Source organism: Silurus aristotelis (genome assembly GCF_946808225.1).
Source record: "Silurus aristotelis genome assembly, chromosome: 1".
Taxonomy (NCBI): domain Eukaryota; kingdom Metazoa; phylum Chordata; class Actinopteri; order Siluriformes; family Siluridae; genus Silurus; species Silurus aristotelis.
Genome location: NC_139574.1, coordinates 15705589 through 15722158, shown reverse-complemented (window position 1 = coordinate 15722158; position 16570 = coordinate 15705589). Strand labels below are relative to the sequence as shown.

Below are 16570 nucleotides of genomic sequence, written 5' to 3'. Positions count from 1 at the left end.
TTAGTAGTTCAGATAGCACTTTATTAAGTATAATATCCTCATACACAGTGTCACTGGGGTTCAGCACATCATTCATTACAGTGCAAATACAGAAATATGAGACTGAAGAGTTGGCAGGGGCAATGCAGTTTATATAGATGTGGTATGTGCTTATAGAATCTTGCTGGAATTGCTAATGCCTCACAGCAAGGTGTGCCTTCAGTCGCAAACATGCACTGCGAACGGAAATTTAGCCTGCTGCTTTTTACATACAAGTACTTTCCTATTTTACAGCTTCGTACCATCCACATTCCTCTACCACTTTATTGCTTTGGCTATATCATAAGGTAGATCAATTGAATTTTTAATCATGAAATGATTTGCTGAGCCTATGTTGAATTATGATCTGAATTTTGTTATACCCATGAAGCTTCAGTGTTTTGGGATATGTCTCATTTTCTGGGTGTGAAAACATATTTCATGAAAGTGGCGACCAAGATTCTTGTCCTGTGAAGTATTGAACTAATCTTGTCTTTACAAAAATCTGTACATTTAGAAACGGTATAGAAACGATAGATTGAAAAGTATGTGGCATCGGTCTCTGATCTGTGTACCTACAAACACTCGGCATGTACTTGACCGGCTCCCCAAATGAACAGAAATACATCCAGTGTTTAGCTATGTTCACATGATGAGTGAGCAGACAGCTTTGCTGGCGGTGGGATGTGGATGGAGAGGATGTAGTAGATCAAAAAGACATCAACTGGTGGACAAATCTCACATGTCTTCAGCACACAACACCAGCGCCAACTCCGTTCTGTAGAGTTTTCCTCCATCAGAAAGAGCCATGATGGCCTTCTTATATATAGGGATTTTGCTTACTTCTAGAACCTGTCAGATATAAAAAGGCTTTCATTAATAGACAGTTTCTTTATCACCAGTACAACTACGATTTCTAATGCCTTCCTAGTGTTGCAAATCATTCAACTCTGCTCAAATTCTTTATTTGAAAAGTACAATAATTATCACCATCAATCCATCATATGTCAACACTCCTCCACATGGCCTATTAGTGAAACAGTAGCACAGATATTATAAGGATGAAGTGACATTGATATGATGGTGGCATATCAGTGGGTGTTGTACCGGGATTTACACCTCAGTGTCACTGGGTGGTTGAAAAACATTCAAAATATTCACCTTGGATATGATTAATGTTTACTGTGTATGCTGAAAATAAGTGTTTATGTCTTTGTACAATAATGTACAGCTATCTCTTAATGCGATTATTGAGTCTACACAGTCAAGATATACACAGTAACTGCTATTACAGTATGTGCTAATGTAATGATTTTAAAAAAATAATGTCTTTCTGTGATCCTGTGGTTGTCTGGCAAACTAGAACAGATGATTTACAGTAATTAATTGTATACCTACAATTACAGGTCATAAAAATTTTAAAAAGACATGTATACACTCAATGAAAACTTTATTAGGAAGACTGTACTAATAGTGGATAGTTCCTTATATATTTACTTATAATCTAACATTCCAGTGCTCATGTTAGTTCTCACTCTTTAGTGTTCTGTATTGTTTAAAGATTTATAATCACACTCTTGATGTCACCCAAATGAGGATGGGTTCCCCTTTTGAGTCTGGTTTCTTAACTCTTAAAATTCTGTAAAAAGCGCTAAATAAATAAACTTAACCTATTTGCTCTCAAAACAGCCTTAATTCCATGTGGCAAAAAATTCATAAGATGTTTGAAAAATGCCTCTGACATTATGGTTAAAATAATTGTATTCCACAATTCCTATAAATTGTTCAGGTGCATTTTCATCATGCGAAACCCCTTTTGCCATATCCTGTTTTCTTGATTTCAGATCTGCTGACCGAAGCGTCACTAATAAAACAAAACTCATCTTAATGAAACCAGCGTTGATACATAATCATGCTGAAAGTATCAATTAGAAGATGGTAAAGTGTGACTTGAAGTTATACACATTTTCAGCAACAATTCTCAAATGATCTGAGGTATTCAAGTCATGATTGATTGGTATTAACAGCCCAAATTATTCCAGAAAATTCCCAAAGTTGTCCCCACAACATTACACCATTTACAACCTCAACTGTGGACACACTGAATTCAGGCTTTTATTTACCAGGATATTTTTTTCTGTCATACGCTGTTCAGTTTTGGTGAGTCTGTGTTCACTGCAGCTTCAGTTTTCTGTCTTTTGCTGACAGAACTAGAACGCAACATGTTCTTGGACTGTCGTAACTTTTCCGCTTTACGTTTTGCATTTTGAGTTGCTTTTCTGCTCACTACAGTTGTTCAGAGTGAATCTGTGATCTGAATTCACCTGTGCTTTCTCTGTTGATCTTTCTCATCGACAAGCCTGCAGCTTATTATATAATTTTCTTTGTTGCACCATCCATTGTGAACTCCAAAGAAAGTTCCAGATTAGCAGGTTTGAAAATACTTAAACCAACCTATTTGGCACTAACAATCATGTGATGGTCTAAATCACTGAGATCACATTTTCCAAATTCTGATAGTTGATGTGAACATTACACAAAACCACACGCTCATAACTGCATAATGATATGCCTTCGACTGTTGCTACATAATTGGCTGATTAGAGAATTGCACAGGTACAGGTGTTTCAAATAAAGTGCTCAGTGAGTATATATAAAAGGTTTTTGCAGCCTAGTGTGAGGCTAAAGTAAGCCATGTTCAAGTACTGCTGTAGCCACACATCTGTATGCAGAACACACACACATAGCAGGAGATTGGATTTTGACTGATGTTAGCATGCTTTCATGAGTCCGCTTCAAGAAATTGTGTTGGTACAAGCCCACCTCAGCGCTGACAAAAAAAAAAATGTGAGTTTCAATGTAATTTGCTTAACCAAAACCTTTCAGACAGCTTGTGAAATAGACTCTCACCTTTTTGTTTTTCTCGCATAGGTCTTTGAGCAGGGCATCCAACTCGTTTTCATCCATATAGCCATTCCTGTCCTGGAACACAAAGAATACAGATAACCACAGATATTTTCTTTGATATACAGTAAAGTCTGTTTCATACCGTTCCAACTGCTTTATTCGGTCATTAGAAACATTTCATGTGGCGCTCTCTGAGAATGAGATAAAGCAGGCATTGATGATTGGTTTTGCACAGTCAGTCCAATGCTACACTAGCTATTAAGCTGCTCATTTCATGCTGCAAACATAAATATTTGGTTAAAAAATTAATTCTTCAGTATCAGAAAAAAACCATGCCATTGTTCCTATTCTGAAAAGCCGAAACAGTAAGTTGGTCTTGATAACGTTAATGATGTGGAACTGCTTGTGGTAGGCATTACGAAGAGGGTATCATTTATCACGCACTGTCACTTTTAACCTAAATGCAGTCCTGTGACCCTTTGCCACCTCCAGAGCTTAATGGGGCAAAATTAATCAGCAAACAGTATATGGCCATAACAGACTTGTGCCAAATGAGTCAACAGTATGCCAGCCTGCTCTGAGACACCTCAGTTTTGCTAACAAGTATGTGTTGTCTTTTTTATAACAAATCTCCTCTCTGGGTATTGTGATTGTGTTTGTGTGTGTGTGTGTGTGTGTGTGGGGGGGGGGGGGAGAAAGGAGAAAGGAGGGAGGTGAGTGTGCAACCTAAAGCTGCCAGTCAATAAGGATCAGAGGTGCTGTCATCAGTAGCACAGAATTCGTCCTATTCAGAGACACACTAATACATTGTGTTGAAGCCAGAGCCAAGAACTCCAATACTGCTGGAGGTAATATCCAGACAGGACACACTCTATGCATACTAATAACTTCTACCTTAAGGACCCAAGAATAGACTCACATCTTGTGAATGCCTCACTGACCCATGTACTAATGTTTATGATTAAAATATATGCAGCAAAACAGACTGCAGAACCTGTATGCCATTACTTTATATAATTACGCACATGTTCACACAAGATGAATTGGTAGCAAGTACTTACCTTATCATATAACTCAAAAATCTTGTTGAAGTCTTTTCTGGCCATTTTTACTCCCTGTAGTAAGAATTAGTGTAACATTAGTGCATGTAAATCTAAATGGAGTATTTGTAATATTTTAAAACATATTCATCATAAAATCTAACCTGAAATTTCAGTAGAAAGTTTTCTTGGTCTGGCAGTAGCCTGATAATATAAAGATAATACTATTATACATGCGGAAATACAATCTGATACGCAGACAAAAAATTGTGAGGGTTTGTTAAGCACTTATAAGACGAACCTTGCCATTTCTGCCAGACACAGTTTCCCATCATTATTCAAATCAAATATTTTTAGCTGCAAGGGAAAAAAATAGCATTTCAATAGCAGATTATGGAACCTTGAAATAAATAACTGATGTGAATGTTTTTTCCTACCGTGGTTGATGTGTATTCCTCTAACTTTTTCTCATCAAAAGGTTTCTTTGCTCTCTGAAGCAGATCTCTCAAAAAATTCTAAAATGGTAGTGACAATGAATTTTCATTAGGACTCACTGAACAAAATCAGCATTAGCTCAAAGGCTATAGTGAACTGATGATTGAGCAGCCATTCAACCGCATTAGATTTATATCGCTCTCACACTGTGTGAATATCATGCTCGAAATCTCAAAATGTATAGCCTCCACTCTTCAGATTTCCTACTGACCTGTTTCATTTTCTTCTAGAGAAATGAACCTTTAAAGACATAAATTACTATCTAATAAACTGGAACAACTTTAAAAACCCTGAATTCTAGATTCAAATTCAAATCTTGCTCTTTTGCTCTGCTTCATAACCTTATTGCGGTATATCTATAGGTCAGTTGAAGTGTTTCAACATCTCACAAGCTGTTCGTGCACCTCTCTACTAATAATGTTAAGACTGCCAACAACACGTTATGTTCATGGAAAAGGCCAGCACTTGACAGAGGGGTGATGGTTCACTTGGCTATAACCGACCTAGTCATAAATCAGAGCTTTATATCTACAACTCCCTGTCATGTGTAATCGAAAAAGGTCAGCAGTGTTTCTGAGTGACAAATCCAATCCAGAATCTGTGGAGTGAAAGTAGGCAGGTAGCTTTTGGAATATTGGCCTGAAGGGTTGTATTTCAGTTACACTCTCAGCTGGAATATAAGGCTGTAGAAATTATATTTTTATTCTGCAGTATAAAAAGCCCTGAGGTACACTATTTGCCAGAGGTGAATGATTATTAAATGTGTATCTCTCAGATCAGGATACTATTTTTTTCTTACCTTAAGCTCATCAGCTTCGATGTAGCCACTATGATCAGCATCATAATTCCTCCAGGCCTGTTAGAGAGAGAAGCTATGGGTTAGCATAAATGTCTGCATGCAATGAACTAAAAAAAAATAAAAAAATAAAAAAAAATAAATAAATAAATAAATAAATAAATTTTTCAATATATTGCTTTGGTTTACTTTTTGTCATAAAGTGGATATGCAATGTGGAATGATTAGTCAATACACATCAATTTTCATTTTCAAATCTGGTTTTAAAGCCTACCTAATATTTGAACAGCCTCAGTAGTGAAGTAGTTTTGTTTCCATTTTACAGTATGTTTTATCTAATTTAATTTGTGTGTCATTAACACAAGAATGTTTGTTTTAATTTTAATTAAATTCTTTTAATCAATGCCTATCACTCTTATTAAACAGTCCTGCTTTGTAAATAAAGCTTGCCTACTAGGACATTTTCATAAGCAATGGATCTTGAACAATAAACATAAAAATAAATTATGTTCAAGAATACCTCCATAAATTCTGCACAGGACCTCAGCTGTTGACGGAAAAAAAGCAAAAAGTTTTCCTCTGTGGGTAGAATTTGTACCAACTGCAATAAAAATAAAATAATATATATTAGTTAACAAAAAGCTGGAATAAATGCACTACAATATATTTACCATAATAGCAGTTTTAATCCTGTGATTAAACTAATGAGACAGAAAACAAGTGAATAAAATTCGTTGGACGTCATCTCTCACATACAACACCTGAATAAAGTGTTCTTGTGCTCTTGAGAGAGCATCAATGTCCACTGCTTTTACTCCAAAAGCTTTTACAGCTCTCTGTGGCCTTTGGCTGAAATTGGCAATTTAACCAGACGATGTCTAGACTGGGAATTATAATTTATTGGTCAAGTGCAGGCTTGTGCACTTCGGCTGTCTCCTGCGTTCATGTTTCGAAAGGTTTGGAGAAATAAACTCTCAGGCAATTCAATTACCCCAAAAAAGTGGTCTCAGTCTACATGTTATCTGATTTAGGTGTTCAGATTTCCTTACCCTGAGCTAACCACAAGGCACGATCTAATTATTATGAATCAAAGCTTTACTGAACCAGAAAGATAGACTTAATTGACCACATACAAGAAGAATGAACAGAAAGAACTTTCATTCTAAACTTTTGCTACTTTCATATTACAGTTAAAGACCCATTATACCATACCTCAATAATGTCTATTTTTCCATCAGTATTTTTTTCGTATTCTTCCACAAAAGCCCTCATTTGTTCTGTTAACTCCTGTAAGATACACATAAGAAAGAAATGATATCAGCCGCCTTTATTAGGTATTAAAAAGAAAAAGTATAACTTTAAATTGTTTTATTATAATGGTATGTGGATTTTGTAATTCAGTTTGTTTGTAAGGTGTACAGTTCACCCCATACTTCATACAGAACAGTGTTGCTGAGTGATGCTTTTGCCAGAGATAAACTGTTAGTGAGGGGATTACAGTTTAAATCTGTTGTGATGTAAGTGGTACTAACTTGTTTTGCAGATGGCCTATAAAATTTACCTGAACTATAAACAGGTCAAATGTATGAAGGGTAGTATGTACAAACTATTGTGGTATAAAAGGAATAACACACATTGGGCCGTGCTGACAAAGCAAACTTAATTTAGATTAAATTGTCAATCTCTGTTTTTCCAGGCGTAAAGTAAAATCATTGAGATGCGAAGTAATGAAGTACAAATACCTCTAAGTAGATTTTTCTGGTATCAGTACTTTACTTCACTATTTATTATTTGGTCATTACATTTTTTACACAAATATCTGTACGTTCTACTTTGTACATTTCCAAACCAGGCTCATCAACATATTTCTTGTCATTGTGCGTTTTTTTTTCCAATCTACCACTGGTGTATGATTTCCTGGTTATCACAAACTACAGATGTAGACTAGTTTACGAAAATAACAATAAGCAGTCAGAAGACAACAAGAAGTCTGGGGTTAACGTTAATGAGACAAAGGGAGTCAGTGATGTAAACATGACTGAGAACAGAGACATTCCTGATCATCATCATCTTTTCTATATCTTCTATATAGTGGATGTTCAGCCTGGATACATTCATTAGGTAACAACATTTGAAATACTTTGTATTAATATATTAATATGACGTAAGTTCCATTTACCAGCGTGACACTTAAACAGGTAGTAGTAATGGCTACTTTTTACTTAAGTACATGTCAGAGCCTGACATGTTAAAAACTTCTTTACTTATACTTGAGTGAAAAAGTGTAGTCAGTATTTCAACTTTTAAAACAAAAAACTTCTACTTAATTGAAGAATGTGGAAATGCATCTTTAAATATTACCTGACTCTAATGTAGACCCCTGTTTATAAACAGGGGTCTACATAAGAGCCAGCAATGTTTGCATGAATCAAAGCTGTACTAGATTTTTAGGACTTTCAGTCAGAATGTACATAATCGATTAAACACAAATAAATTATTTAGACAGTCCCAAACTTATCATCTTTCAATCTTTTTTTCATATATATATATATATATATATATATATATATATATATATATATATATATATATATATATATATATATATATATTGTTTTTTATCATCTTCCATTATTATTGTAATAATGAGTATTACACAGTGAGCTGTTCATGGTAATGATTCTGTCTTGTTTGTCTTGATTTACTGCATGTTGTAAATTATTGGTTAATCACCAGTTAAATAGCTCATGTGCACAATTTACACACTAATATTTTGATTAATTAATGATTTTTGCATTTGCTACTTGGCATACAGTATCAGTATTAATATTTCAATGAAAGAGTGACTTGGGTGCTTTACATGCTGTTAATGCACCAGGGAACAAAGTATTAAGTTCCTTGTTGTATTAATATATATTATGCTAACATGCTTTAAAATAGAGCCAAAATAATTGTTATATTTTAGTTTATAACCATTTGCACAATAAAGAAAACTAAAGAAAACATGGCAACATTTAAAACAGGGAAATGACACCTCCAATGTTTGCACTGCTGCTCTTATTCTGTTGCACACTTTAGTCTGCAGTATCTGCATTCATTTCAGATTTGTTTAGTCTTCCACCTGTAAGTCCACCTATCAGGACAGTGCCACAGCACTCAAAATGTGGATTTAGCCTCAGCATGACAACTGTAATCTTTAGATTTTGTACTTCAAACTTCAGTTTACACAACAATTAATTTAATAGACATTACACTACACAATGACACCAGCTTTCAAATGAAATAGCTATTATTTTCTTTGGCATGCTCACAAAGATAAAGAGAAAAGAAAATTCAAATGGTCAGCTTGTTTTTTCCCAAAATGTAAAAGAAATCAATGATAAAATGTAACTTATTTAAACTACTGTTTTCTCTATAGTTCTGCCTTTCATGTTGCCACAAAGTAAATGCTAGATAAATTACCGTTATTTCCAATATTCCAGTTGTATTCATGAGCTAGATAACCAAGTCAATTTTGCAATTAAAAGTCAATTTTGTCAACTAAAAATTGGCAGGTAATTTGTAAAAAAAAATAAAATAAAAACAAGAAATGAAAATACATCACATGCTATCTTGGATCTCTCAAACATAATAATATAATACCTTAAGCATAAACATAAGTTTAACAACATGATAAGGAATGACATTAAATCAATGGAGATCTTAAGATTATGAGAGTGGGACGAATCATGATTAGTCTTGTATTGATTACATTTTTACAGGCTGGAGACCAAAATACACAGATTGGAAAATAAAACACACAAAAAGCACAAACCATGTAATAAAATATACACACTAAAAGCAACCAGACATACTAGTTTCTTGTCTACAATAAGTTTTATCTACAAATATTAATCTTCATAAAGTCCTTCTTCTCAACTCCATACATTTAATTTTTTTGTTTTCAAATACTGAAAATTATGAAAACATGTAGTGATTGTTGAACATTTCTTTTTGCTATTTGACAGATATGAGCTGACTGTCCTTCGGTTTTCTTACTTTATTAGATGTTGCACAATTATTTGGAAAAAGAAAATCTAGAAAAAGTTTGCTCCCTGTCACTTAGCCTCTATATTATCGAATATTATTCCAAAATTGGAACTGCTGTCTACTGGGGAAGGAGTTATGCTGCCTCGTGCTTGGAAGGAGTTGGTTTGTTTAAAAATGCCAAAATTTTAAAGGCAAATCAGTGGAAATAAATCTAATATCTTTTCACAAAATGGGAAAAGTGCAGACAATGTGTCTACTTTGTAGGACAATTTCTACTGTAAGATATCTTATACTGATTGGGAGAGGGAAATGGGGATAATGGGGTGGATTACATTTTTGACATTTGGCAAATTCCCTTATCCACTTAATCTTATTTACTTACAGTCATCTCATTTTTAGTCACTTAGCAGTTGAGGGAAAAGGGCCTTGCTCAGGGGCCAGCACTGGCAGTGTGGTGGTGCTGGGATTTTTATTCACCACTTTCTAATCCATAGACCAGCATTTTAACCAGAAAATATGTCCCAGTATTTTAGTTTTTTTTTTTTTTTTCAGGTGGTTTATGTGAATTTTGAGATGGAATTGGTTTGGAAATGCAGCTGAAAATGGTTAATGAAATTACCTCAGCTGCACAAATGCTCACAACAATATGCTTGACTGCATGTTGTCAGGTCTATTATGTGGTCATTCTAATATGAATTGATAGTAGCCAACAGCAAGTCATGTGTGATATTCTTTCGATTTAATTTTATACAAGGCTATGTTGTAAATAATGACTCAAATTCCACCACAAAATTAACTAGCTACAGTAGCTAGAGTTTTTAGAGGTTTACATCTACTGAATGCAAAACAACCCATTTTACAAAATTTAATTCTTCGTTAAAAAAAGATTTAAAATATACAACTGCTTTAAAGTGCTGAACAAGGATTTGGAGGGGAAAAAACATTACCAGTCTGCATAGCCTAATACTAATAGAAGTATAGGGTCAAATGCTTGTCTTGTGATTAAATATGTCATGTTTTGAGTAAAAAAAAATCTCCTCTGAAAGAGTAAATACCTCTTTCTCTTCTTCAGTTAAATACTTACCTCTACCTCAACATTTTTTAATGGGTAAAGGCATCACCCTGAAGACTAAAGATCCACCCAAAAGAAGCCATTTTAAAATCAATATTTAAAATCTATTCTGATCAACCTTCTATCATATTCATACCTTGACTATTTTGTACATCTATAATATTGTTCTGTTTAGAGTTGTGTTATGAAAAGCAGTTTGAATTGCCATTATATAAGACATGTGCTTATATGAATAAACTTGCCCTGCTTTCTAGTTGCTAAATGTGTGTGGTGAATGTGATAATAGTAATAATTATTATAATATTTATAATAATAAATGATTATTATAAAATTTCAATAAAGAACTTAAAGTATGTAATCTTTTCAGATAATTAGCTTTTATCTATAAATAAATGCCTAAAATATTTAAGCATAAAATATATTAAAAACAACAGTTTTTAGAATAGGTTTAATAATCTTAGAATAGGAAATGCTAGATTGCTGACTATATTTAAAATATTTCCACTTTTGGAGGTGTAATTGCAGTGATATATACTCTGTGTTCGGTGTGGGAAATATAACAAATTAAAGCCAGTTAATTATTCCATTATTTGCCACAGAATCACAGCTGATATTGAAAGATATAGAAAGGCAAAAAATATAGCCATGCTCAACAAACATCACAGCAAATGACAATTGCAATCGACAAATATGTGAAGTCTAACAAACTAAATAAGACTGAAGCACATGTTACAGGCTTTTCTCCTTTCAAAAGTGGTGCAAAGTCAAACCTAGATGCAAATTAAACGCAGGCACATCTTAGTGAAATTAAAAAAGACTGCAATTATTACAGATCAGTATTTGAAACAACACATCAGTGGTGCAAGGAATTAATTTCCATTCAGCACTTTTAAAATTCCAATCGATTAAAAGATTCAAATTGATCTATTATATTCATAGCCTCACCCTTAACTGATAAATGTAAGGAGTAAATGTTAGAATTCAGTCTGACCTCACATTAATTTAGCATTGTCTATAGTCCCAATATAATCTAGTCCCAATTATGACTGCTAAACACTATAATCATTTTTAACCATTTATACCCTGTATAACTTTTTTTTATTGGAGTTACAGAAGTAAGATCATAATTTATGAGTAAGAGAATACTTACCAGGCCTGCTTGTTTCCGAGCTTGCTGAAGTTCCTTAATAAAGTTCTGTAACTCTTTTCCCTCGATATAGCCATTACCTGAGAGAATTCAGATGGTAGTAATATCAGTTAAAAAGAGTCTCAATTTAGACTTAGGCTGTGTAGTGCACAAAAGACCGCATTGTATATTTTGACATAATTACTGGGCAATTCTTTTTGCACAAAAGAATGCAAATTAATTTGAAACATGTGGCTTACAATCTGTTTGGTGCCACATTAAGGTAAAGGTAAAATTCATGTTTAAAAAATAAAAATAAATTTGCCCAGAAAAAAAATCAAGCAGTTAATCCAGAGAAATTTGTTTAACTTCATACAGTCTTCTTTCCAAGAAATGATGACCACATTACCGTCATTGTCATAATGATGAAAGATATCCAGGAACTGAGAGGCAGAAATCTCCACTCCCTGTAGGTAAGAGTTGGCCATGTTTCCTTCACTGATGCTGTTGCGATGCTCTGACACCGAGAGAGCGCCACTCTAATCACTGCACTCTCTCTTTATAAAGCACACTAACAGCCCTATGCTGGATCAGCTGGGACAAAATTTCACCCTCCCCTTGCTCCTGCTGTCCACCTGCAGCTCAGCATCTGAATACTGCTCTTCCATAGGTCATTTATCAATGTTCTGCTTATTCCTGCTTGTATAAAATAAAATAAAAAAGCTTGATCCTGAATTATTTGAGAGAGGGATGGCATATGTCTAGGCACACATTTTACATCTAATTTCTGAGTCTGAAGAATAATCTGCCCCTGTTCTTTTTTGCCTCAACCTGATATCATGAGAAATTTGTCAAAATTTAAGCAAACAGTGCCGAGGTGGTTGTCCCTGATTTTATACAATTCGAACAAAGTTCAATGCCTGCATATTTCTTTGGAAAGTTGAATATATTAATACTATTTAAAAATTAAACCACATTTGATTATTTAATATTTCATGCAAACTTCATATAATATATTGATAAAAATCTGACTACATAGTAGTATTAGTATTGTTGTATCATATTCCCAGTGGTGTTAAAAACCATCCAGCACATTATACAAATTCGTTTAATACAGATTACAGCACCGGACAAAGAGAATCAAATTCTCACGTTTATAGATGAGGGCGAAAAAATTTTGTGCCAGAAGACCCATCATTCCATGCTGCCGTGCTGTGCCGTCCCGTCCTCCTCCCCTCTGTATGCTGAGAGGATCCTAAATGCGCTTCTGCCCAAATGCCTTTGTGCTTCTGCAGTCTTGTGGTCACAGGTAGCGACGAGGCGTACACACTGGTGTGCACAGATGTGAGTGGAATTTAAATTAGGATTTGCTCTTCATGCGGTGGATGGAGAAGAAGGCACAGGACAATCCCATTTATCAAGGAAAAATTTTTATGAGCAAACATCTGGTATCTAAAAATGATGTGCATCAATTTCACATGCATCCTAAGGCACAGCTGTTAAGCCTGTGAGGGAAGTGCCTAGTCATTCAGAATATGGCCCATCAGGCTTTGCAGTCATAAAACACTTTCTTCTGTTCTCCTTTAATCTCCAAAGTCTGCAAAATATTTTATTTAGGCCCTATGTCTATCTTTAGGCACTGATAAATCTTTAATAATAATAAAAAATATCTTGTTTTGTTTTTCATACTACACTAAGCTCCCCTAAATAAGTTTTTTTTTTTATTATTATTTTTTTTTTATTTGTATTTACTCCCTGACCCAGTGAACCAGCATCAGAATATATTTATTGATAAAGACTTCTAAAAATTTTTTTTTTATGCTTTGTACATCTTTAATACATCTTTAATATGAATATACTTTATTTTGATATATATTTTGAGTAAAGGTAATCCTCACGGCTGTTGAGTATTATGAATTACCTTATTACATTTATTATTGGAACATTTATTCAGATTATAACATTAAATGCAGAATCTCTTTCAATATCTTTCAAATTTGTTTTCAATACTAATGAGCTTCAGTCTAAAAATGATGCCCAAACCTGGTGCTCTGCCAGTGATTATCTATACAGCTAGCTCAAGGACAGAGATTTGGCAGGGTTGGTTTTTCTAAGTGGATGGATTGATTGGTGGATGGCTGGATAGAAGTTCTTTTGTTTGTTTGTTTTTTTTTTTTTGCTTGGTTGGTTGGTTGATTAATAGAGCCTGGGGGAGGAGGGTAGCATTATAGTAACCATTAGATTATAAGCATGCAGTATATAATCATACAATACAATTAAGAAATTAAGAAAAAGTATATAAAAGAAAACAACAACATACACTATAAGGTTTGTCTGAAAAGCACACCCACCCCATTCCAGATTCAATCCTCTCTTTGATGTTATAGTTTTTTCTTTATTTTAGTTTCTAGGGTTTCTATTTGATTTTTAAGCATGGCTGAGGGCCTGGGTTGCAGCTAGCAGTTGATTTTAACCCTGCAGCAGTTCAGTGGGTTTTAGGTGCAGCCCCGATTTTTATATTCCAAAATTGGCAAAATGGCATTGCCAAAATGTCTTCAGAGTGTTCACATTGTGCCCAAGAGCACGTTTATGCTTGCACATGTTTGGGTCTCTTAATGTCAGTAAAAATTAAAAAAGCATCCTATATCCAGGTGTCCACAAACATTTGGCCATATACAGATGTTGAGAACTCTTGCTTTTCCAGTCATTTTACCTTAAGCAGTTTAAATAATATCTTATCTAGATCTTGTTTTTTAGGGTCACTTGCAACAACTGGGTAAGAAAGCTAAGCAGATATCACCAATCATTAAAAAAAGCTTGAGGCTGCCTCCTAGGAATCATATTAGGCAAATAAGTCAGTTACACAAAGAAACAAGTGTTTCACACAATCAACTAGTTATGATAGTTTAAAACACAAAGGCAGGACCTCTTTTGAGAAGGAATTAAAGTGGATGCCATTTACTATTCAGATGCTATCAATATTTGAATTCCACATATTAGACATATACATCTAGTTATCAATTGTATTTTTTTCTTACACTCGTGTGTGTGTGTGTGTGTGTGTGTGTGTGTGTGTGTGTGTGTGTGTGTGTGTGTCTGTGTGTGTGTGTGTGTGTGTGTGTGTGTGTGTGTGTGTGTCTGTGTCTGTGTATATATACGTGCTGAAATTGTCATCGTAGGTGCATGTCCACCGTGAGAGACATAATCTAAAAAAAAAATCCAGAAATCACAGTATATGATTTTTAAACTATTTATTTGTATGATACAGCTGCAAATAAGTATTTGAACACCTGTCTATCAGCTAGAATTCTGACCCTCAAAGACCTGTTAGTCTGCCTTTAAAATGTCCACCTCCACTACATTTATTATCCCAAATTAGATGCACCTGTTTGAGGTCGTTAGCTGCATAAAGACACCTGTCCACCCAATACAATCAGTAAGAATCCAACTACTAACATGGCCAAGACCAAAGAGCTGTCCAAAGACACTAGAGACAAAATTGTACACCTCCACAAGGCTGGTAAGGGCCAAGCAGCTAAATTGCCAAGCAGCTTGGTAAAAAAAGGTCCACTGTTGGAGCAATCATTAGAAAATGGAAGAAGCTAAACATGACTGTCAATCTCCCTCGGACTGGGGCTCCATGCAAGATCTCACCTCGTGGGGTCTCAATGATCCTAAGAAAGGTGAGAAATCAGCCCAGAACTACACAGAAGGAGCTGGTCAATGACCTGAAAAGAGCTGGGACCACCATTTCCAAGGTTACTGTTTGTAATACACTAAGACGTCATGGTTTGAAATCATGCATGGCACGGAAGGTTCCCCTGCTTAAACCAGCACATGTCCAGGCACGTCTTAAGTTTGCCAATGACCATTTGGATGATCCAGAGGAGTCTTGGGAGAAAGTCATGTGGTCAGATGAGACCAAAATAGAACTTTTGGGTCATAATTCCACTAAACGTGTTTGGAGGAAGAAAAATGATGAGTACCATCCCAAGAACACCATCCCTACTGTGAAGCATGGGGGTGGTAGCATCATGCTTTGGGGGTGTTTTTCTGCACATGGGACAGGGCGACTGCACTGTATTTAGGAGAGGATGACCGGGGCCATGTATTGCGAGATTTTGGGGAACAGCCTCCTTCCCTCAGTTAGAGCATTGAAGATGGGTCGAGGCTGGGTCTTCCAACATGACAATGACCCGAAGCACACAGCCAGGATATCAAGGTTCTGGCATGGCCTAGCCAGTCTCCAGACCAAAACCCAATAGAGAATCTTTGGAGGGAGCTCAAACTCCGTGTTTCTCAGCGACAGGCCAGAAACCTGACTGATCTACAGAAGATCTGTGTGGAGGAGTGGGCTAAAATCCCTCCTGCAGTGTGTGCAAACCTGGTGAAAAACTACAGGAAACGTTTGACCTCTGTAATTGCAAACAAAGGCTACTGTACCAAATATTAACATTGACTTTCTCAGGTGTTCAAATACTTATTTGCAGCTGTATCATACAAATAAATAGTTTAAAAATCATACATTGTGATTTCTGGATTTTTTTTTTTAGATTATGTCTCTCACAGTGGACATGCACCTACGATGACAATTTCAGACCCCTCCATGATTTCTAAGTGGGAGAACTTGCAAAATAGCAGGGTGTTCAAATACTTATTTTCCTCACTGTAGTTATTTAGTAGAGAGTAGGCTAACTAAAACTAATGTGGGTCATTGTTTTTGTAGAACCTTACATACATTAAATTCACTACCTCTGTTTTTTTATTTTTGTATTTTGTATTTATTTTTTATTATTGCAAGCCAACTCAGCAATCTCAATCTCATCATGAACAACAATCTTTTATAGAGTTTAGGCATGGCAGTCTTGTGGGGGATTCTGTGTATCTACTTATATTAAATAGACTATGTTATTCTGAATTTCATAATGAGTGCATCAAAATTTACTTAACTATATTTTTTAAGGCCTATAAAGATATTATAGTTCTTATATTTAAAACATGTGATGTGAATTCTGCCTTTCATGAGATAAATAAAAACACACAAAAAAATGATGATGGGTATAAAAGGTATAATTTCCACCTGTGCT

At 35.0% G+C, this 16570-nt stretch overlaps 1 protein-coding gene across 1 annotated transcript; it reads right to left on the bottom strand.

Annotated features, from left to right (window-relative positions):
* calb1 (calbindin 1) lies at positions 1-12046 on the bottom strand. Its single transcript, XM_083547317.1, has 11 exons — positions 11893-12046; positions 11508-11584; positions 6469-6543; positions 5777-5857; positions 5260-5316; positions 4403-4480; positions 4267-4322; positions 4130-4169; positions 3987-4040; positions 2929-3000; positions 1-870 (listed from the first exon to the last, which is right to left on the bottom strand). Exons 1-11 carry the CDS (start codon positions 11969-11971, stop codon positions 757-759), a joined length of 783 nt encoding a protein of 260 aa, XP_083403443.1. The 5' UTR covers positions 11972-12046; the 3' UTR covers positions 1-756.
* Between the last annotated feature and the right edge of the window lie 4524 nt (positions 12047-16570).

Bases quoted from the DNA above. Each gene is read 5' to 3' on its own strand.
- calb1 (XM_083547317.1), bottom strand. From the start codon at position 11,971: ATGGCCAACTCTTACCTACAGGGAGTGGAGATTTCTGCCTCTCAGTTC. The intron at 4,170-4,266 runs GTTCGTCTTATA...TTATATTATCAG, and splicing joins TGTCTGGCAGAAATGGCAAG to GCTACTGCCAGACCAAGAAA. The intron at 3,001-3,986 runs GTAAGTACTTGC...TTTGTGTTCCAG, and splicing joins TTTTTGAGTTATATGATAAG to GACAGGAATGGCTATATGGA.